We start from the raw sequence: 23,414 nt of genomic DNA, 5'->3' as shown, positions 1-23,414 counted from the left end.
AAAATAGAGGCCCTGGTCTCCAGGCTGCCGCATAGGCCGCAGTCCTCCCCCAGTGTCCACACCGTCCAGGTAGCTACGCAAAGAGCGGAGGGCTCAGCGGGATGTCTGCGCTCCGCTCCGGTGCCAAGCTGATTGCTCAGGACAGCCTCAGAAGCCAACTCCGCGGGCCAGCACCAAAGACGCCCGTCCGGGCACCACCAAAATCGAGGCCCCGGCTGTGCACGCCGGGACCAGGCCGCAAGTCGCCGCTGTCGTTTTCTGGGCTGCGAGGAGCTCGGAACCCCGCTCGTGACACCGGAGGACACTTCTCACTTCCCGCCACCAAAGCGAAACTGGAATGCTGCCGAGTAGGTCCGGGAGCCAGGATAAATGCACAAATCTGTCGGCCGGTGGGAGCTCTAGTAAGCTGCGTCCACCATCTTCGCCCGCTAGGCCACGCCCCCTGAAAACCTAGTTTTTAACACAGAAGTAGCAGCAGAGATTAACCGAGTGTTTGAGACAACACCAAATTCCTCTACTTTGGAGGCCAAAAATACACATGTTGGAGCCATTAGGAGTGGATCTATACTTTTTAAAGAATATCTGGCATAGAACCTCTTGAAATATACAGTTGCCGTGGCAATAACTTGTTGTCTTAATTTAAGATGCTCTCCTAATGACTGAATGACGTTTGTAAAAAATATCTGTAGTTTCCAATATTCTTCTTCTGATAGATATTTAAAATCCTTTTGTCGCTCCTTCAGCAAATCTTGCTTATCCAAAATCCATTGCAAATAGTGCGAGCTCTGCCAGAAGTTCCCGGCCATGGAAGAACCGCAGGGGCTTTGGCAGCCCGCACCGGAGCCCGAGCCTCTGGCTACTGGGGTAAGGCAGCGCTTGTACCACTCCACGGAAGTAGAACACCGGTTTCGGTGCTAACAGGAGGAAGGGACCGAAGACGTCCAACGTCACGGAACGACGTCAACCCACTCTTACTGCGCATGCCCGGCCCATCGGCTATGGCTGTCCGGTGCTTTAGCTTGTCTGTGGCACTGTTCACTCAGTCTTGGGTCATACCCCTTTATGGACCCTCTTTTCTCCAGCTGTCTTTCAAGTCACACATCACGTATGAGGCTGTATGTTTTTTGGTGGCTTGTTCCTGTGGTCTCTGCCATGGGCGGCTGTCTGTAAGCAGACCTGTTGTTCCAAATACATAACATATACTTTGACTGGCCTGTGGGCCACCCTTTGCTTATAATTAGATGGCTTTGTTGTTTAACTCCGTTCTCTCCACTTGATCAATGTCCATCATCTCTTCATGTGTTAGTCCCACCCAATTTCTGGAGAAGTTCGGATTGGTTGACTTTCTTCCACTGCTGACTGTTGATTGCATTCAGGGAACTACTTTTTTCTATTTGTTTCAGCACTCCTTAAAAGTGCTTGTGTTTGCTTGCCTCCTCAGCTCACCTTGCTCTGAGATGGTTCTCTAGCTTGTCTGTTGCTCACTCTTGACTTTTTTTTTTTTTTTTAAACTTTAGCAGCACTGTCAACAGGTGGCAACCAAGAATGGGTTTTTAATATTTTAACAAATTCTATTCAAATATTGCCACTAAAGATGCACATATTTCCATGGTGGCCATATATTAACAGGATTTATAAAAATATTACATTTGTATTGAAATATGGCTGCTTGGATGCGCATGCATTCTTGTCAGTAATTTTACAATTATTGGATACATCCTCCTTTGGTCTTGCATGTAGCTGTAGATTAGGTTATGAATTAGATATTCATACAACGAGGAAGCACTTAACAATCTAGCATTCATTCCAACTCCTATAATGTGATCATTTGATGCAAAATTGTGGACTCTTCTTGGAGGAATATATAGGTTTCCCTTTTGGCAAAGGTGCACAATGAACACACATTAAACTTCAGTGGGAAGCACTTATAAATATGAAGATAGCAGGTGACCCGGTTCAAGCTGCACTTCAGTAACTTCCATAACGACCTGAAAACACTGATTGTAGTAAAAGCATTCCATATTCTTGAAAGAGCTTAATTACTTCTGCTCAAGCTGTCACGGCAATGACAAGTGCTTATTCTCCACTCTTTTCTTCCTCTGACTGCAGAGCCAGTAGTTTCCTACAAGCTCTACAGTCTTTTCACCGCCATTTTTGTGGTTATTTCTTGATATAAAAGAATAGAAAGAAATATCCTCCAAACAAAGAAGCACTTATTTCATTTATTTAAGAGGTAGTACACATGTTTGGTGGAAGTTGCACTCCTTGTCTGTTGGCATGTCATAATCTTTAGATGAAGGTCAATATTAAGTAATTAATTTCAGGTAACAGAAGTATACACAAAAGGCATTAGCGAAACCAGTAGCTTTCGTGGTGGAGACCTTTTGGCTTTTTCAATTCTTGCATTATTTTAGCCGGACATACCCCTGATAAATGTGAGCGTTGCAGCCTTCTTTCTCCTATAAATCATCCAGAAGCACTCACCAAATTCCCTCCCTGACGTCTTGCATCAGATATGTAAAGATCTCAAGCATTTGCAAGACACCACATCATTCGACCAATGCAACAATGGTTTGAAACTTGCCATTAATTCACATTATCCTGTACATACTTTTACCCAATCTGCCTGACGTACCCAGCTCTGGATCTCGCCAAACAGCTGCACAATGGAAATTAAGATGGAAGTGCTGCTTCATAAATGGAATGGTCAAGTAAACATACTTGCCAAACCTCATCACCTTTCGCCATCTTCACCCTCTATGACTTGCATGCATGATCAGTGGATCAGTCAGTGGACGAGATGTGGCGTATGTGAAAGAAATGTAATTGCCAAGCCTCTCTTTGCCATTTGATTATACAATCTCTTGTGTAATTGATCAGTACTTTTATGACTAATTGTGCATTATAAATTGAGAAGCACAAGATATCAGTTTATCTTAATCCCGTTGTCATTGTCTTTGTCCTCAACGTACGCTCCCTGCACCGACAAACTGTGGAGATCTAGGACCTGATAGACACCCTCTCGCCCGATGTTGCCTTCTTCACGGAAACCTGGACCAACGCCTCCTCCGGCCAGACATCGCCAATACCATCCCCGATGGCTACAAAATACAAAGAAATGACCGCCCCTCCGCCCAGGAGGAGGACTCGCCATCACACACAAGACCCCCCTCCGACTCTCCACCTCCAGCACGAGTGACCCCCACTCCAAAATAGAGCACCTCCACTTCCAGATCCTGACCAGCCCCAGGATCAAGCTGCACTGCACCCTCATATACAGACTGCCAGGACCTCGCACCCAGCCCTCAACCTCCATCGCCGAGCTCATTGCTCCCCACGCCATCATCTCCATGGACTACATGCTACTCGGCGACCTGAACTTTCACCTCGACAACTGCAACAACCCTGACTCCACCACTCTCCTCGACAACCTCGGGCTGAAGCAGCTGGTCAACACGCCCACTCACAGAGCTGGACACACCCTCGACCCATTCTTCGTGGAAGGGTATAACATCTGCCTCAGCCACACCACCCAGCCCCTCTGGACGGACCACCACTGCGTCCATTTCACCTTCAATACCACCATGGCAACAAAACCTGCCCCACGCCCGCCACAAAGGAAATGGAGCAAGGTCACAGAGGGGCTCCCCAACACCACCCTCCTCCAAACCCCCCCCCCCTGCGCGCCACGACCGACGCCAACGCAGCAGCCATAGAATTTCACCTTTAGATCGCCTGGTTGTATGACGATCCATCGTCCTCAACGTCATCGCGGGAGTTCGCATCGCGACAATTGCATCGCAAAGGCAGTTACACCGGCCATTTTCTCATCGCACGTAGTTGCGACGCAAATGCGGCCATGTAATAGAATCGCGTGTCACATCTGCGACTTTACATCGCACGACATGACAATGCGATGTTTGAGCCCACACGTTTTAAATCTTTTCAGCCAATGGGTTGTTGGGGGGGTGGGGGGTATATATTGTATATATTGTATTGCCCACCATGTCTGCAGCCATTTGTGCCTGTGTCGTGACCCTTTGGACAGACTTTGCAATCGGTAACGTCCTTCAGTTTCGGCTCACGTCCCTCACTCTCAGCTCACGCCCCTCACTCTCAGCTCATGTCCTTCACTCTCAGCTCACGCCCCTCACTCTCAGCTCACGATCTTCATTTTCGTCTCACGTCCCTCACTCTCAGCTCACGTCCTTCAGTTTCGTCTGACGTCCCTCACTCTCAGCTCACGCCCCTCACTCTCAGGTCATGTCCTTCAGTTTCGGCTCATGTCCCTCACTCTCAGCTCACGTCCCTCACACTCAGCTCACGCCCCTCACTCTCAGCTCACGTCCTTCAGTTTCGTCTCACGCCCCTCACTCTCAGCTCACGTCCTTCAGTTTTGTCTCACGCCCCTCGCTCCATGTCAATCAGTCTCCGCGTGCCCCTCGGTATTATGACTTTTGTCTCAGGTTCTCAGTTCAATCCTCACTTTTTCCGTCCTGTTTCATCCTCGGGGAGCCAGGCGCATCATTCTAGGATTCTTCCTTCTCAGGGTTCTGTCTTTCTAATAGGAGCTCTTGAACACAAACCCTTATCTTTGGGCCTCCCCTCCGATATCATTTTCATTCACCCCTCCCCCAACCAGAGCCCCCTTATACCGAGAGACCCCATCCATTATTCATTCATGCATGCATCCATCCACTCCATCCACCCAGAACTCATACATGCATCCATCCACCCATACACCCACCCATCCATCCAGACAGCCATCCATTTATTCATCCGCCATCCATTCATCCATACACCCATCATGCATCCATCCATCCATTATTCATTCATGCATCCATCCAGCCATTCATCCACCATCACCCGCTCATCCATCCACCTATCCTTCATTCATGCATCCATCCCCCCATACACCATCCATCCATCCATCCCCCAGCACCCATCCATGCATCCATCCACCCCCCACCCAGCACTCATACATGCACCCATCCACCCCATACACATCCAGCCATCCATTCATCCATCTATATAAAATAATAACAACATAGCCGCTGGTTTGCAGTCCATCTATATAAAATAATAACAACATAGCCGCTGGTTTGCAGTCTGCATTTTTTAATGGCATGTGACAGTCTGTGAAATAATAACAGCATAGCCGCTGGTTTGCAGATTTGTTAATGGCATGTGACAGTCTGTGAAATAATAACAACATAGCCGCTGGTTTGCAGTGTGCATTTTTTAATGGCATGTGACAGTCTGTGACGATTTTTTAATGGTGTGAGGATTTTTTAATGGCATGTGACAGTCTGCATTTCGATTTTTGAATGCATGCATTTGTACAAGGACAAGTCCGTTTTGCCATTAACATTGCATGCGTTGTTACGTTTTTAATGGCATGTGACAGTCTGTGACGATTTTTTAATGGTGTGAGGATTTTTTAATGGCATGTGACAGTCTGCATTTCGATTTTTTAATGCATGCATTTTTACAAGGAAAAGCCTGTTTTGCCATTAACATCGCATGCGTTGTTACACCATTAACATCGCATGCGTTATAATTGCATGCGATGTTAATGACATCGCGCCGTCGTAGCATGCGTACTAAAAGCATGCGATGTGAACGACGATGCGATGGCAAAGTCGATGTTTTTACCCCGATGCGATGGGTGTTTCCCAGATCTCCTGCTGCGCCGACAAGCTCGCAAACATCCGCAACTCCACCAGCTGAAGCAGCACATACAACTACAGGAGCGCCCTGAAGAAGTACCAGCAGCACATAAGAGATGCAAAACGGGCTTTCATAAGAGACAAAGTCCAGACTAACGCAACCAATGCCAAGGAACTGTTCAAAATCCTACAGCAGTTCGCAAAACTCACCAGTGAAGCCACGGACATCACACCTTCCCAGTAACTCTGTGACAAGCTCAGCTCCTACTTCCATCTGAATATCGAGACCTTTTACGACAATTTGGAGGAACAGACACTGGACATCACCCCTCTACCCACTGCCGCCAACAAGCCAACCATCATGACCTGGGAGCCCGCCACCATCGAACACATCTCCGCGACCATGAAGAAAACCCACTCGGGAGCGCCAACGGACCCCTGCCCCACAGGGCCGCACCCGCCACCTCACCCGCCCCCGAACTAGGACAGATCATCAACTCCTCTTTCATATCCGGCACCTGCCCAGAAGACTGGAAGTGGCAGAGGTTAAACCCCTCCTCAAGAAACCTACGGCAGATCCAACAGACCTGAAAAAACTACTGGCCCATCTGTCTTCTCTGACATCCACGGAGCTGCTGAAGGGTATGGAATGAAGCCAGATTAGGCATGCGGTCACTAACCAGTCAACTAATCACCCTGAGAGGCAGGCTCATGAGGTCCTATCACCACGCTTCAAATAGACCATACTAGGTCATTTTTCATGACAATTTTTCATGATAACGCCTCACTAAGGGCCAACTCAAGCCCAGAGGCAAAACCTAGCAGCCGATTTTTGCTGTTAAGTTTTAGGACTATAGGCATTTTACATTTAGTTTAGAATTGAGCATTTTTGTAGGGATCAACAGAGGTCCTGATGAGAAGGCAGGAGGGGTCTGCCTCTGAAACATGTCATGTCGACAAAGTAGACTACACTTGTGATTCTACTTACTAACCCCTTTTTAATGTTCCCAGCTTGCGAAGCCATTAAAATTAATTTTTTCGACTAGCCAGGGAATTTTTACCCCTTTTTTTACACCACTATTCACGTAACCAGGTCCCTACACTCCCTAACACATATCACTATGCTTATCACATCACATAGCCTATTGTCAAAATATAAGTGCTCCCGCGTCACTCGTAGGTTGAAGCACGCCCCGCCCCGCCCCGGGACGGGAAGACCCCAATGATGGGAGAATGACACTATGGGATTCATAGTGTGTGAGGGGTATTTTAAAAACACACAGTGCCCTCATTCTGCCACCCGCAGAGAGGCCTAATTTTCACATTGTAGTTTTTCACAAGTTTAGAGAATATCACTTAAAATTAGTCACCACTCACATTGATAGAATCCTATTGTTTACAAGTCTAGTTCAGGAGGGTGATTCTATCATCTCCTCTACACTTCCCTAATTGATTTTTTGGAACCATCTGTCTTCTCCCCTTCACGACCAAAGTCACCGAGAGACTCATAAATGCCCAGCTGACTGCCTTCATCAAAGAAAACTCCATCCTAGACGCCTCCCAGTCTGGATTCTGCAGCAACCACAGCACCGAGACCACAATCCTCGCTGTCATGGACGACATCCGCATACTACTCTACCAGGGACGTACTGCGGCCCTCATCCTTCTAGACCGCTCATCAGCCTTCGACACTGTTTCACATCGCACTCTTGCTGCCATACTTCACGACACAGGGATACAAGGAACCGCCCTCGACTGGACCCAATCCTTCCTCTCCAGCAAAACACAAGGGATCAGTCTCCCTCCCTTCCTCTCCGACTCCACCGATATCAACTGCAGAGTACCCCAAGGATCATCACTCAGCCCCACGCTCTTCAATATCTACATGGCTTCCCTCGCCACCATCGTCAGACAGCATGGGCTCAGCATTGTATCCTACGCCAACGACACCCAGCTCATCCTCTCCCTCATAAAGAACCCAGAAGACAGCAGACTCTGTTTCCAGGAAGGAATGAGAGACGTAGCCGCCTGGATGAAAAGCAGCTACCTGAAGCTCAACTCAGAGAAGACCGAGGTCCTCAACCTCGGACCCTCCACCTCCACCTGGGACAAAACATGGTGGCCCTCCGCCCTTGGAAAACCACCCACCCCTACAGACCACGCACGAAACCTCAGCATCATCCTAGACTCCTCCCTCTCCATGCACCGCTAGATCAACGCCGTCGCCTCCACCAGTTTCAACTGCCTCCGCATCCTCCGTAAGACCGTCAAATGGATTTCCCGCGACTGCAGAAGGACCATCATCCACACCCTCATTACCACCAGACTGGACTAAGGCAACGCCCTCTACGCCGGAATCAACAAAACTCTTCTACAAAAACTCCAAACCATCCAGAACGCCGCGGCCAGACTAGTCCTCGCGACACTGTCACAAGCACATCATCCAACAACTACAAGACCTCCACTGACTCCCCGTCGAGAAGAGGATCAATTTCAAACTCCTCACCCATGCCTACAAATCCCTCAACAACATCGGGTAAAAATACCTCAACAAGAGATTATCATTCCACGTACCCAAAAGGAACCTGTGCTCCGCCGACCTCACCCTAGCCGAGTTCCCCCACATCCGCAGAAACCGAACCAGCGGGAGAGCATTCTCCTACATCGCAGCCAAGACCTGGAATGAGCTCCCTGTGAACATCAGACGCTCCCCGACCATGCACTCATTCAGGAAGGACCTCAAGACCTGGCTTTTCGACTGACAGGGAGCCATTTAGGGATTTGCCATCGGCTTTGGAGCTCGGAAGCGCGCAGTCTTTTCTCATTCCACCATGCCTGCCAGAGGCGCGCATGTGCCAGCGCCGTGACAGGACCATGCAGGCACTTGATTTAATGCTTGCGCTGGTGGGAAGAGGGTCATGTTCACTGCAAGAGAGCCAGTCACCGAGGCCCTTCTCATGTCAAGATCCGAGCCTCGGGGACTGCTGTCCACGGGGCCATATGGGTATCGGCATTTGATGCATGATGCGGGCACCTGTTCTGCAGTAACTTTTCCGGACTTGTGATTTCACCTAGCTGTGGGCCTCCAACATGCTATTTTTATGAGTACCTCCGCCTATCTCCAGAGACATCCCCCTCCATGGAAACCTTTCCATTGCACACTCGACATAGGCTCCCGCTCGTCACACTCAGCGCCTCATCTGAAAGGAAAAAGGGGTTTCTTTGAAGAACCCATCTATTTTTACCGCAGCGCAAAAATAAACAGCGCAGGGCTGTTCTCTTGTCCAAAAAACACATTGTGAATGCGTGTGGTGACATACAACAACGTTCATTGGGCCACAAGACACTTCCTTCTGCATCCACCAGAAAGCATGAAACAAAGCTAAACGTGGCACATGACGGGAACACCCTGTTTCTACTGTAGCAGGATCTGTTTTCCTGACGAGAAATTTGATACAAATTCTGGAAATGTTTCAGTCTCTACTGCAGAAAGAACTATACTCAGCAGAGATGTCCCTGCTAAAGATTTTCATAATAGACAGCACGTCTTTTGACATGCTTCAAGAGGTATTCTGAAGTGGATTGGAACTTTTTGTTCACCCTGGACCAGTTGCTCAATTGCACACAAAAAGCTTTGAAGTACTTTGGTTAGGCTAGTGGGTATGCAGAACGAAACCTCACCATGTAACCTGCACTGTTCGGAACCCGCTGTGACCAGGAGCAGAGCTAGAACTGGTGCAGCAGGTGCGGTGGCACCTGAGCTCAGGGGTGTGAAGCTCCAATTGCACCCTAATCATGACTCAATCATGACTAATTTACCATCTAAACCGGGGCTTTATTGCTTGTAGGCGGGCTGCAACTGGAAGACTCCACTCAACAATTTCTAGTTATCAAAAGCTTTCAAGGCAACAAATAGGTAGAGAGAGATGTGTTATTGAAATGGTCCTTTTTGGAATGAAAGGGATCAACAAATACACCAACATTCTTTCTTTAAAAAATCGACTCCTGCTTAAGAAAGTAGAAACTCTCCAACTTGTATCACTTTTCCTGAGCTAGAATGTCAGACCTTTCATATCTGATCATATTGGCCTGCATCTGCTTCCAAAGAAAATGCTTTCAGGGTCAACTTGTCACAAAAAGTAGATGAGTGAGTAAAGCAATCAAGTTTGCCTTACTTTTTGCACCTTTCCTGAAGGGCCCAAGGCCACTACTGGGGTGTGTCAGCCAGCTATACAAATGAAAAGTTGTTGCCCTGGAAGTGATGTTCTCGTCACTCCCTGTATGAGCAGTAAATTCCTTGCAATCTGCCACATCCTATGCAAAAGAGCCCGTCTCCTTAAGCTACTTCTGCTTTGGCCACAATAGTCTCTACAAAAAAATTAGACATGGTCCTGTAAAAAGTATACCAGCAAATTCTTCTACCATGAGCAACGTTTCTGGCTCAAGACTACTACTGTGACATCAAAATAAGACCAGCATTTGCAATGCATTCGGTCTCAGAATTGCGAGATTTTTAGCTATTGGCATTGTAAATGACAATGCCTTTTATTTATGTGCTTTAAAAACCTGAAATAATAAAAGGCATTGTCATTTACAATACCAATTGGTCAAAGTTTCTAAAATGCTAGACCCATTGCATTGCAAATGCTTATCTTTACATTGTATCGGCCAGAGCAGCCAGCCGTAGAACTGGGACACAAGGTTTCAGTCCTGACATTGGTTCAACAGCCTGTGATTTTGGGAAAATCACTTGATGTCCCAGTGACTTTAAACAAATGTGTAATTGTGTGATGTTTTTGTAGAGAGATGGCAGGTTGCATTACTAATGGCAGCATTGCCTCTGAGACGCACTTTTCTGTCCACATAAAGGAGAATAGTGTTGCTCGTGTGTAAATACTATCAAGCCCAATTGGTTATTCTGCCAGTGTGCATCTGCATAGATGCTATGAGAGTGTCACACATTTTACAGCTTTGTCCTCTAGTGCCTGTCAGTCCTAGCCCTTTCTTCAATTCATTAATTCTGCCCCAGCTCCTACTTGCCTTGATTACCACAGCCTGCCCTTCTTCCCTGACCAACTCCTTGATTCCAACCATTGGAATGGAGTACTTGTTCCTTACAAGTTGTATCATTGACTCCTGGTGTCTCTGGCTCCTTTCTCGTCCAGCTACTCCAGCTCACTACCAGTCTTTAGTATATTGCATAGCATCCTTCAAGTAGCTACCTTATTCCATCAGCATCTTAAATTCTCTTCACTTCATGCCTTTTTTTTCCGACATCTTCCATACTGAGGATACATTTTCTCCATCTTTCCATGTTTTCTGATTGCTTTTACTCAAAATTATCTGAGAATTATTGGCAGTCTAGCCATTATGCCATTTCACAGCTGCCTCTTATGACAATCTCTTGCCCAGCTCTCTTTTTTCCCAGCACTGTTACTCTCTCTTTATTCCTCTAAAGGAACTTCTTTCTGGAGAATGTATCAATTATATTACCATGTCTATTGCTTTTGCAGGCTATTTTTGAGGAGGAAATACCTCTAAAGCAGCTGGGCTTTGTGAACTTGCTGGAACTAGTTGTGTCCCTCGGTGATATCCTTCACCTTGAGAGCAAGGATGGTGAGCAGGACCTCCGAATCTTTGATGCTAAGAAGTGGAAAAAAGTCAATGGTTAGTAATATGTAGCAATTTTCTATTATCTATTCACCTAAAATCTACACAGTTAATCCATACGCAAATTAAATGTGGAAATTAAACCGGTCAACTTTCTTGACCTCCTGTAACTTCCTATAATAGCTATGTCCTCATCATGTAAATGATTGATAGCTAGCCCAGGGATTATTTTTCTAAGTGTGTTCCTATTTTTTTGATAAAAAAAGTTTTGTTTCTTATGTATAATACATTACCTTTCTCTGGTCATTAATTTGAATATTACACCCGCTAGAACAAATAAAGGTGGAGATGGTTACATACAAATGATATGTTATGATTATTTGTACAGTGCTCGTCTCGCCTGAGAGGTTTTCCTGGCAGGAGAGCAAAATGAGGGAACTGTGCTGACTGAGCCTCTTGACTAGGTAAAGATACATGTCTTGAGTTTCTTGCAGTACTCAAGTACGGAGGAGTGGGCTCTGATGTGCAAGGGGAGGTAGTTTCAGACTTTGGGGATGAGGTATAAGAAAGTGCGACTGCTTGCTCTGACTCTGAGGATGCAGACGATTTGAAGAAGCAGGAGGCGGTTAGGGAGTGGAAATTGATGTTGCTGTTGAGGTGGCAGGGATCTAGATTGTGCTGAACTTAGTATGTGGATGTGTGTGTGTGGGTGTGAGAGAGGAGATTGATGTGTGCATGTTTGTGGATGGGGAGCCAGTGGATGATATGAGGTGCTAGTTGATGTGTATGCGGTGTGGGAGTCAGAGTGTGAGTCTGGATACTGTATTTTGTATGGTCATCATTCTTTAGGTCAGTGATGTCGACATAGAGAGCTTTGCTGTTGTCCAGTTTCCTGGTGATGAGTCCCTGAGTGTGACCGTTCTGTTTGTGTTGAATAGTTCCCAATTGAAAATGTTTTGGAGGATCTTCAGGCTGTAGAAATAGGAGGCATATACTGCATTGACTTGGCTGGTCTTTAAGAGTTGTTTGACCACCACTGATCCTTAGGTCTTTGCTTCAATGGCCAGACAGGAGTTTTTCCATAGATCTGCTGGCCACCAGATGGAGTTCCATAGCGAGGTGTCCTTGCCAAAGAATACCAATTCCATTTTGTCAGTGTTGAGTTTCAGACAGTTGATCTTCATCCATCTGGCGACTTCGACATGCAAGAGATGAAGTTGGTCCTGGTGCTGGGTATTTTGTCAGAGATGGAAAGGATGAACTAGGTGTCGTAGGCATAGGAGATGTTGATTCCATAGGTTCTGATTATGTGGTCGAGAGGAGCCATCTTGGCATTAAACAGTGTGGAGTTGGGAGATGATCTGCAGCTGCGGTTGGTGGCGGTCGAGGGGTATGGAACCCAGCTGACCAGCTGGGTGCATCAGGCTAGGAAGGAGAAGATCCAGCGGAGAGAAGCACCTTCCTGTACCAGCTTCTTATAGGTGTTGAATGAGTATGGGATGGGAGAATGTGTTGAAAGCGACGGATACGTTGAGTAGGATGAGTGCTGCGGTGTCTTCTTTTCCATGATCAGTCGACTGTTTTCTGTGGCAACCGTGACGCGTCTCGGTGCTTTAGTTGTGCCAGAATCCAGATTAGATAGGGTTGAGGAGGTGGTTTTTGTTTAGTTGTTCGGCTGGGTGCAGAAGTCCTGTGAAGGGATGACTGCTGTAGAGCTTGTGGCTGGTGAGGTAAAATCCTTCACGATGACGAAGAATTTTTAAAAATGTTTGTGCTCTTTTGGATGCGTTCGGTCTGTGCTTATTGCTTTGTGGACCTTAGGGCTGATTTGTAGGTGCTTTAGTCGGATTTGTTGTGGGTCTGTCTTTATCTGCGTTCAAGTTGCTTTCAGTGACATTTGGTGAGTCTTACTTCTTGTGTATACCAGCTTGCTTGCGGCCTGGCCTTGGTGTTGGTGTGCGGTCTTGAATGGGGCCTGAGTATCGACCGAGGACGTGATCCAGGCATCAAAGTTAGTGAAAGAGATCCAGAATGTATCCGGTGGTGTGAGTGGGGTCCTTAACTCATTAAGTGAGACCAAGTGTGTTCAAGTCATGTAGGAGGTTGTTAGCATTGGGGTTAGTGAGGCCCTTTAGGTGGTAGTTGAGGTGGCTGGGAAAGATGAAGGATCTTCATCCCCTCAATTAATTGGCCTGATCTTTATGGAATTTGATGGTAGCCATTCGGCCCAGGAGTTTTTCATGTTCTGCTACAGTTTCAGTACAATCAACTGCTACATTCTCTAGCATACATGCCAGTTCTCTAAACATAGTACAGTGTCTGTAACATTCACATTTTCTTTCACATACTAATCGTGCTTCGATATAAAGCATAGAGTACCATTGAGGTATCTCTAACATTTTTGTCCTTCTTCCCTGGCTAATAGTTTATGAAATTCCATTGGTAGCCATTTAGGTCCTGGTGTTTTTGGTCTAGTACCGTTGCAGGATAATCAGCCCCTAATGCTTGAGCTTACTTGCCAGTGCCTTGATGATAGCACCCAGTAGGTTGCTTCGAGGGAGGGGCAGGGTCTGTTCTAAGTGATCTCAGCAAAGAGTGTTTTGCTTTCTAGCGGACTGGGAGGTTCTGCAGGATGGACTGTCGACTATTTTCATGAAAGGATCTTCTAACCGCAAATGCCACACCATTTGCATATTCCCCAGGTGTCAGATTGGATCCGGAAACGTTTTTGGCAGTCCCTCTGCACGCCTGTAGATAGTGCTGTGCAGCTCCGCATTGATGCTGCTCTGTTCCGGAAATTATATGTGAAGCCTTTATAGGTGCCACTTCTGTGCGCGCATTTGAGTTTCTTTCTTTTAATCCCACCAGAGGCTGATCCGGAGCTTCCTCGTACCTCTTTGAGACCCTCAAAAATGTATAGTGTGCAAGAGAAATGTCATCTCTTTCAGGGCTGTGCACTCTCTGCCTAACTAGTGCATTAAAGGCATGCAAGATAGGTGAGGCTTAAAGCTCTCCTAACTGATACAAGTTCAATGTGAGCATCCCAAGTTTAGAGAGGCTCAGTACGTCACGGTCTAGGTAGAGAGGAGCTACCCCTGTAATCACACAATCTTCAAGGGTGAAGCCAAGGCAATGTACCTACTCGTCCCCCTACCACCGTAGAGAAGCTCCCCTCTACCTAGATCATGACCCCCCTGAGCCTCTTGAAACTTGGGATACTCACATTGAACTTGTATCAGGTTTGGCCATTTTTTAAGGTCAAAGCATGTTAACAAATGTAATGGTAGTCTGACTTATCAGTGTTAAACATTGACATTAAGAATTCTTTTAATCATATAAAGGGTTCCCCGTAATACTAGGATACTTTGGGGTATACCCTTAGGTATTATTAGATATCATTTGCACCCCTGTATTGTCTTGTTTCAGAAAATATTTAAGAACTCGCAGTTTCTGGTTGTGTCCACTGAAGGGACACTGTCCTACTTCAGTGTGGGGGGCCACCAAGCATGACATGAGAAGTTGTGGGTGAGGCAACCTCTCAAATATGTTGTTTGATGTAGGACAGAGTTAAAGATATAGTCCTTGGCTCAACGAGCGACGAGGCACATCCCCAAGCACGTTTTTATGATATGTAGTATAGTTAGGAGTCTGTGCTTGAGTAAGTCTTTTTCCCTCTGTCTCTCTCCTAGTGTTAGGAGACCACGCCTTCTTCTCTCAGCACCCCTCTCCTGATAGGATGGTGGTGCAGACTTTTACTAGTCAGACAAACTCGAACACTTAATACTCCCTCTGTAAGGGAGTCCACCCAAGTGGCAAGATGGTTTTTTCTTCCACAATTTTAGCCCTCCGGACCGTCATAGCCAATTGCCTGCTGGGCCTCTGTTCACATACTTCCTGGGATTTGGTTGCTCAAATCCTCCCAGGTGTCCCAAGCAGCTTTCGGTCTGTCCTGTCAAGCTATAAAGAATGGCCATGATGCTGCCAAATGTACGATACTCTGTGGCCTAGAACGCAGCGGGTCAGACTCCCTCTCGGACCCTACGCCAACCACCTGCAGAGTCTCCTAGGGATCCTCCCTCATCCCCATGCTGTTCAACGTCTACATGACTCCTCTCGCCCCCATCGTCAGAACCCACGGACTCAACATTGTTTCATATGCAGACGACACTCAACTCATCCTTTCCCTATCCAACGAACCCAACGCAGCCATACACAACTTTCAAGAAGGCATGGAAACAGTCGCCAAATGGATGACAAGCAGCTGCCTACAACACAACACTGACAAAACAGAAGTACTCATCATGGGCCCACACCCAGATGCCTGGAACAATACCTGGTGGCCCCCCGCTCTTTGAAGTGGTACAAAAGGAGGTGGTGATGGACGGAGCATCCGAACCAATCAAACACTCACACCCAGTCAACAGATCTGGGTTTAATCCATCACCATTCTTTAGCCCACTCTGCCACTCCAGTTCAGACATGGCCATATGCAAATCAGTCTGACCCTGTTCCTCATTGGAACAGTCCAGCCGGAACTGCCAAGCCATGCCTTCCTTGGACTGGAAACAAGCGTCCGAGGACCGTTTTCTGGCATTTCAGCCGTCTTCAGCCCGGCTTGCTTGAATCCAGTGGCAAAGTGAGCAAGGGACTCACGTCTGAGCATACCCTGCCAACCTATGTCGAACAAAGTGGTACAAAAGGGGGTGGTGATGGACGGAGCATCCGTACCAATCAAACACTCACACCCAGTCAACAGATCTGAGTTTAATCCATCACCGTTCTTTAGCCCACTCTGCCACCCCAGTTCAGACATGGCCATATGCAAATCAGTCTGACCCTGTGCCTCATGGGAACAGTCCAGCCCGAACTGCCAAGCCATGCCTTCCCTAGACCGGAAACAATCTTCCGAGGACCGGTTTCTGGCATTTCAGCCGTCTTCAGACCGGCTTTCTTGAATCCAGTGGCAAAGTGAGCAAGGGACTTACGTCTGAGCAACCCCTGCCAACCTATGGCGAACAAAGTGGTACAAAAGGGGGTGGTGATGGACGGAGCATCTGAACCAATCAAACACTCACACCCATTCAACAGATCTGGGTTTAATCCATCAATCAATCAATCAATCAATGACATTTATAGAGCGCACTACATACCCGTAGGGTCTCAAGGCGCTGGGGGAGGGGGGGTGCCGCTACTGCTCGAACAGCCAGGTCTTCAGCTTCTTCCTGAAGGAGAGATGGTCTTGGGTCAGGCGCAGGTCGATCGGGAGGGAGTTCCAGGTCTTGGCGGCCAGGTAGGAGAAGGACCTTCCTCCTGTAGTCGCTCTTCGGATGCGGGGGACGGCGGCGAGGGCGTGGTTGGCTGATCGGAGGTGGCGTTTGGGAGCGTAGAAGTTGATTCGGCTGTTGAGGTAGCTTGGGCCTTGGTCGTGTAGGGCTTTGTGTGCGTGGGTGAGGAGGCGGAAGGTGATTCTTTTGTTGACGGGGAGCCAGTGAAGGTCTCTCAGATGTCCGGAGATGTGGCTGGTTCGTGGGATGTCGAGGATGAGTCTGGCTGAGGCGTTCTGGATCCGCTGGAGTCTCTTCTGGAGCTTGGCGGTGGTACCGGCGTAGAGGGCGTTGCCGTAGTCCAGTCGGCTAGTGACGAGGGCCTGGGTGACGGTCTTCCTGGTCTCGGTGGGGATCCACCAGAAGATCTTCCGTAGCATGCGTAGGATGTTGAAGCACGCCGAGGAGACGTTGACTTGCCTGGTCATGGAGAGGGAGGAGTCCAGGATGAAGCCCAGGTTGCGTGCATGGTCTGTCGGTTTGGGTGCGGTGCCCAGGGCGGGGGGCCACCAGGAGTCGTCCCAGGCGGAGGGTGAAGAGCCCAGGATGAGGACCTCCGTCTTGTCCGAGTTCAGTTTCAGGCGGCTGGTCGTCATCCACTCGGCTACCTCTTTCATCCCTTCGTGCAGGTTGGCTCTGGCGGCGGCGGGGTCGTTGGTCAGGGAGAGGATCAGCTGGGTGTCGTCGGCGTAGGAGATTATGCTGAGGTTGTGTTGGCGTGCGATGGCCGCGAGGGGGCTCATGTAGACGTTGAAGAGGGTGGGGCTCAGTGAGGATCCTTGGGGGACGCCGCAGATGACTTCGGTGGCCTCTGACTTGTACGGTGGTAGGCGGACTCTCTGTGTTCTTCCGTCGAGGAAGGAGATGATCCATTCCAGCGCCTTGTCCTGGATTCCGACGTTGCTGAGGCGCTGTACTATGGTGCGGTGGCAGACCGTGTCGAATGCCGCGGAGAGGTCTAGGAGGATGAGGGCCACTGTTTCTCCGTTGTCCATCAGGGCTCGGATGTCATCGGTGGCGGCTATGAGGGCGGTCTCGGTGCTGTGATTGGCTCGGAAGCCGGACTGTGAGGGGTCGAGGGATCCATTCGTCTCGAGGAAGGCGGCCATCTGCTTGTTGACGGTCTTCTCGATGACTTTGGCTGGAAACGGTAGGAGCGAGATGGGGCGGTAATTCTTGAGTTCGGTGGGGTCCGCTGAGGGTTTCTTGAGTAGAGCGCTGAGTTCGGCGTGCTTCCAGCTCTCAGGGAAGGTGGCGGTGTCGAAGGATGTGTTGATAATGTCTCGCAGGTGGGGTGCGATGACAGCGTCGGCCTTGTTGAAGACGTGGTGAGGGCAGGGGTCGGTCGGTGATCCGGAGTGGATGGAGTTCATCGTGCGGATGGTGTCTTCGGTGCTGATCGGGGTCCAGGCGTGGAGGGTGGTGGTGGGGGGTGGTTGTTCGGTCTTGGTGTGCGTTGGTTGGTTGTTGAAGCTGTTGTGTATGTCCGCGATCTTGTTGTGGAAGTATGAGGCGAGGGAGTTGCAGAGGTCTTGCGATGGGGTGATGTCGTTGTTTCCTGCGCTGGGGTTGGATAGCTCTTTCACGATGTTGAAGAGTTCTTTGCAGTTGTGTGCGTTGTTGTCCAGCCGGTCCTTGAATGCAGTTTTCTTGGCGGCGCGGATCAGCTGGTGGTGCTTCCGGGTGGCCAGCTTGAAGGTGGTCCTGTTGTCCGGTGTGGGTTCCCTTCTCCAGACTTTCTCGAGGGCTCGGCAGTTCTTCTTGGAGCTCTTGAGTTCGTCGGTGAACCACGGGGCTTTCTTGCTCCCGGGTCTGTTGGGCGGGGTCCTCAGCGGGGCGAGCTCGTCCGCGCAGATGCTGATCCACTTCGTGAGGTTGTCGGCGGCCTGGCTGGGGTTCGCTGAGCTGGCAGGAGGGTGCTGGCTCAGGGAGGTGGCGAGCTGGTCTGCTGTGATCTTGTTCCAGCTTCTGCGGGCGGCCTGTTGCTGGTGGTGGTGGGTCTTCGTTCTCTTGAAGGTGAAGTGGACGCAGCTGTGGTCCGTCCATTGAAGCTCTGTGGCGTGGCTGAAGTCGATGTCTGTGCTGGAAGAGAAGACTGCGTCGAGTGTGTGTCCGGCGAGGTGGGTGGGGGTGGACACCAGCTGCTTGAGTCCAAGATTGGCGAGGTTGTCGAGCAGGGTGCTGGTGTTGCGGTCGTTGTTGTTCTCCAGGTGGAAGTTGAGGTCCCCCAGGAGGATGTAGTCAGCGGAGGGTAGGGCATGCGGGCTGACGAAGTCGGCGATGTCCTCGCTGAATTGTGTGCGTGGTCCCGGGGGTCGGTAGATCAGGGTGCCTCTGAGGGTGGTGTTCGGGTCGGTGTGGATCTGGAAATGCAGGTGTTCCGCAGTGGTCAGGGAGTTGTCGGTGCTGGTCGTGAGACGGATGGTGTTCTTGTGGATGATGGCGATGCCTCCTCCCACCTGGTTGGCGTTGCGGTCCCTCCGGACGATCTTGTAGCCCTCTGGGATAGCGATGGCGATGTCGGGAGCTGAAGAGGCGTTCATCCAGGTCTCAGTGAGGAAGGCCACGTCTGGGGCTGTGGTGTCTAGGAGGTTCCCGAGTTCGATGGCGTGCCTGTGGACGGAGCGGGTGTTGAGCAGGATGCACTTGAGGTGGGTGCTGCTGGAGGTCGACTTGGCGGGTGCTGGTGCGAGGCAGGTCCGGATGCAGGTGAATTTGCAGGCGTGGCAGCTGAAGGGTCCGTGGGTGCATCGTGGTGTGGCTTGGTGGCAATCTGGGAGTCGGCCGGTGTTGAGTGCGATGAGGGTGGCGGCGGAGTACGTCAGGCGGATCGGTCGGGGTCCTCGGGGGCCAGGGGTCCTGGCACTGGGCGCGGTCCAGGCGCGGACGGGCGCAGACGGGCTTACCTTTGGCGCGCCTTCGGCGCACAATCGGCGCACCATCGGCGCACCCGCTGCGCGTGGCCGCTGCGCGTTCGCACGGTCGCCATATAAGGCGAAGTGCGCGGAGCAGCTGGGAGGCGGGAGCGGGGAGGGTACAGAAGAGAAAAGGGGCAGGGCAAATGGCGGTGGCGGGAAGCGGGGAGGGAGAGCGGAGGGCGGCGAGGTAGGCGGGCAAACAGGAAGGAAACCGTAAGCACGGCACAGAGATTACAATAATTTACAATGAAACAAGCACAAATGGAGGGCAAAACAAATGGAAAACACAGGAAGAAAAACGTTACCACGGCACAGAAGTACAAGCACAAATGGAGGGCAAAACAAATGGGGAAAACAGGAAGAGAAACGTTACCACGGCACAGAAACTACAAGCACAAATGGAGGGCAAAACAAATGGAGAAAAACAACTGGGGAGAGACCAGGGCGGCAGCGAGGCCGGCGGCGAGGCAGTTAGGCAAGGCAATGGGACGCACGCAGCAGCTGGTGGCCGTGCGGCGCGGGGGTGTCCCACAAGTGGGTCACACTCACCTGCGTCGCACGGTCGCCATATAAGGCCAAGTGCGCGGGTGGGCGGAGCAGCTGGGAGGCGGGAGCGGGGAGGGTACAGAAGAGAAAAGGGGCGGGGCAAATGGCGGTGGCGGGAAGCAGGGAGGGAGAGCGGAGGGCGGCGAGGTAGGCGGGCAAACAGGAAGGAAACCGTAAGCACGGCACAGAGATTACAATAATTTACAATGAAACAAGCACAAATGGAGGGCAAAACAAATGGAAAACACAGGAAGAAAAACGTTACCACGGCACAGAAGTACAAGCACAAATGGAGGGCAAAACAAATGGGGAAAACAGGAAGAGAAACGTTACCACGGCACAGAAACTACAAGCACAAATGGAGGGCAAAACAAATGGAGAAAAACAACTGGGGAGAGACCAGGGCGGCAGCGAGGCCGGCGGCGAGGCAGTTAGGCAAGGCAATGGGACGCACGCAGCAGCTGGTGGCTGTGCGGCGCGGGGGTGTCCCACAAGTGGGTCACACTCACCTGCGTCGCACGGTCGCCATATAAGGCCAAGTGCGCGGGTGGGCGGAGCAGCTGAGAGGCGGGAGCGGGGAGGGTACAGAAGAGAAAAGGGGCGGGGCAAGTGGCGGGAAGCGGGGAGGGAGAGCGGAGGGCGGCGAGGTAGGCGGGCAAACAGGAAGGAAACCGTAAGCACGGCACAGAGATTACAATAATTTACAATGAAACAAGCACAAATGGAGGGCAAAACAAATGGAAAACACAGGAAGAAAAACGTTACCACGGCACAGAAGTACAAGCACAAATGGAGGGCAAAACAAATGGGGAAAACAGGAAGAGAAACGTTACCACGGCACAGAAACTACAAGCACAAATGGAGGGCAAAACAAATGGAGAAAAACAACTGGGGAGAGACCAGGGCGGCAGCGAGGCCGGCGGCGAGGCAGTTAGGCAAGGCAATGGGACGCACGCAGCAGCTGGTGGCCGTGCGGCGCGGGGGTGTCCCACAAGTGGGTCACACTCACCTGCGTCGCACGGTCGCCATATAAGGCCAAGTGCGCGGGTGGGCGGAGCAGCTGGGAGGCGGGAGCGGGGAGGGTACAGAAGAGAAAAGGGGCGGGGCAAGTGGCGGGAAGCGGGGAGGGAGAGCGGAGGGCGGCGAGGTAGGCGGGCAAACAGGAAGGAAACCGTAAGCACGGCACAGAGATTACAATAATTTACAATGAAACAAGCACAAATGGAGGGCAAAACAAATGGAAAACACAGGAAGAAAAACGTTACCACGGCACAGAAGTACAAGCACAAATGGAGGGCAAAACAAATGGGGAAAACAGGAAGAGAAACGTTACCACGGCACAGAAACTACAAGCACAAATGGAGGGCAAAACAAATGGAGAAAAACAACTGGGGAGAGACCAGGGCGGCAGCGAGGCCGGCGGCGAGGCAGTTAGGCAAGGCAATGGGACGCACGCAGCAGCTGGTGGCCGTGTGGCGCGGGGGTGTCCCACAAGTGGGTCACCGTTCTTTAGCCCACTCTGCCACCAGACATGGCCATATGCAAATCAGTCTGACCCTGTGCCTCATGGGAACAGTCCAGCCAAACTGCCCAGATCTCTGTACTGGGGTGAATGTTTGACATTGTTCTGCAGTCTGTCCATCAACTGTTGTTTTTGCATTTGTCCCCCCGCTCTTTGAAGCCCACCCACCCCCACAGACCACGCACGCAACCTTGGAATCATCCTGGACTCCGAACTCAAAATGGACCCCCAGATCAACTCTGTTGCATCCTCCTGCTTCCACAACTACGGCCTCCTACGCAAGACCTTCAAATGGATCCCCCCCCGAACAGAAAGACCGTCACTCGCGTCCTCATCACTAGCATACTTGACTACGGCAACGCACCCTATGCCGGAATCAACAAAACCCTCACCCGGAAGCTACAAAACTTCCAGAACGCCGCCGCAAGACTGGTCCTCAACCTACCAAAACACTGCCACATCTCCCAGCACCTGCGCACACTCCACTGGCTCCCCTTCGAGGCTAGAGTCACCTTCAAGAGTCTGACCCACTCACACAAAGCCCTCCACACCGACGGACCAGCATAGCTGAACAGCCGGCTCGAATTCTACGCACCCCAAAGGACCCTACGATCAGCCCAGCTTTCTTATGCCATGGTCCCCCACGTCAGGAAGTCCAGATCGGGAGGCAGCTCCTTCTCCTTCCTCACGGCCAGAGCCTGAAACGCCCTACCGCTCCACCTCAGACAGACGACTTCACTCCCCATCTTCACGAGAAACCTCAAAACCTGGTCAAAGAGAGGAGGGACACTGCATGCTACCCGGCATATTTTCCCCAAAACACCAGCTGCGTTAACCCTACCGTTCCTTTTGTGGTTTTGGTAGAGGTGCCATTCAATCTAGCCTCAGCCTTGTGCCCAGCAGTTTCGCAGCCATGGCTGTGGCACCCATCGATCCCCATAGTTTGGTCATCCCACCAGTCCGTCTACTCCAAACCCCCATCTGCCAAATTCTTTTTAGCGTGCTCTTAGTGGAGCACAGACACCTGTTTGGAGGTAGGATCAAATGATTTTTGCCGGGCTAGTAGGCCATAATATCAGACATAAAGGTCTTTCAAATAGTCTGGAAAGGATACACCTTACCCTTCATTGCCACTCTGCCGCACCTTCCACCATCCCTCGAATGACTGACAGAGGACCATCTAGACTGATTGTGCCCAAGCCATCATAGTGGCCTCGGATTGGACACAGGCATTATAGTTTTCAAAGTTCCTGGGAATGGGCATCTGTCTTCCGATCAGCCTGTCCCTCTGGGAGGATCTGCTGTCGCTGCAACAAAGCTACCTTTATGTCTGGAAACTGAGGGGCGACAGCAAAACACTTTTGACCTTCCTGAGGTGGTCGGTGTCTTCTTGGCAGCCAGATGCCCCTCGACAAAGACAGTATACTCCTGTTATTAGGACAAATTTGTAGCTTGCTACGGCACACAGCAGACAGACTCCCTCCAGGCAAAGTTATCTGACATTTTGCTGTTTGTTTTGTCCCCCTCCCAGCAAGCTTTTGATCTGGGCACAGTTTAAGGGTACCTTCCAACCTTTTGAGCTTTTTACGGTTTCTGGACCAGCCCTCATTATTTAAATCACCTGTTGTAGACCTTTAAAAAAAATGCATCCCACCTGTTTCCTACCTCTCCCTTTGTCTTGCCACAGTGGTATTCTAACCTGGTCCTGACGTGCACTCTCTTTGAGCCACTTTACAGTTGTCCTCAGCAGCTACTCACCCTCAAGACAGTCTCCATAGTATTGGCTCGGAAAGGAAATGGGCTTCAAGCGATCTGTGTCTACCTG

At 50.2% G+C, this 23,414-nt stretch overlaps 1 protein-coding gene and 1 pseudogene across 4 annotated transcripts in view; one reads left to right on the top strand and one right to left on the bottom strand.

Moving 5' to 3' along the window:
- LOC144755153 (cyclin-C-like) overlaps positions 1 to 982 on the bottom strand; it is a 29,264-nt pseudogene extending 28,282 nt beyond the window's left edge. Inside the window, exon 1 of the transcript XR_013594847.1 lies at positions 451 to 982. The product of XR_013594847.1 is annotated as a cyclin-C-like (transcript). The remainder of the gene's footprint in view (positions 1 to 450) is intronic.
- The window catches only part of TDRD5 (tudor domain containing 5), a 1,858,625-nt gene that overhangs the window by 892,637 nt on the left and 942,574 nt on the right, over positions 1 to 23,414 (top strand). For all 3 annotated transcript variants that reach the window (XM_078643707.1, XM_078643699.1, XM_078643690.1), the window contains exon 7: positions 11,183 to 11,336. In XM_078643707.1, the coding sequence (XP_078499833.1) occupies positions 11,183 to 11,336 (154 nt within the window). The remainder of the gene's footprint in view (positions 1 to 11,182; positions 11,337 to 23,414) is intronic.

The sequence above is a fragment of the Lissotriton helveticus genome, chromosome 1_1, assembly GCF_964261635.1.
Source record: "Lissotriton helveticus chromosome 1_1, aLisHel1.1, whole genome shotgun sequence".
NCBI classification, from domain to species: domain Eukaryota; kingdom Metazoa; phylum Chordata; class Amphibia; order Caudata; family Salamandridae; genus Lissotriton; species Lissotriton helveticus.
Note: the sequence above shows the minus strand (reverse complement) of the source record. Positions and strands in the feature narration are given on the sequence as shown.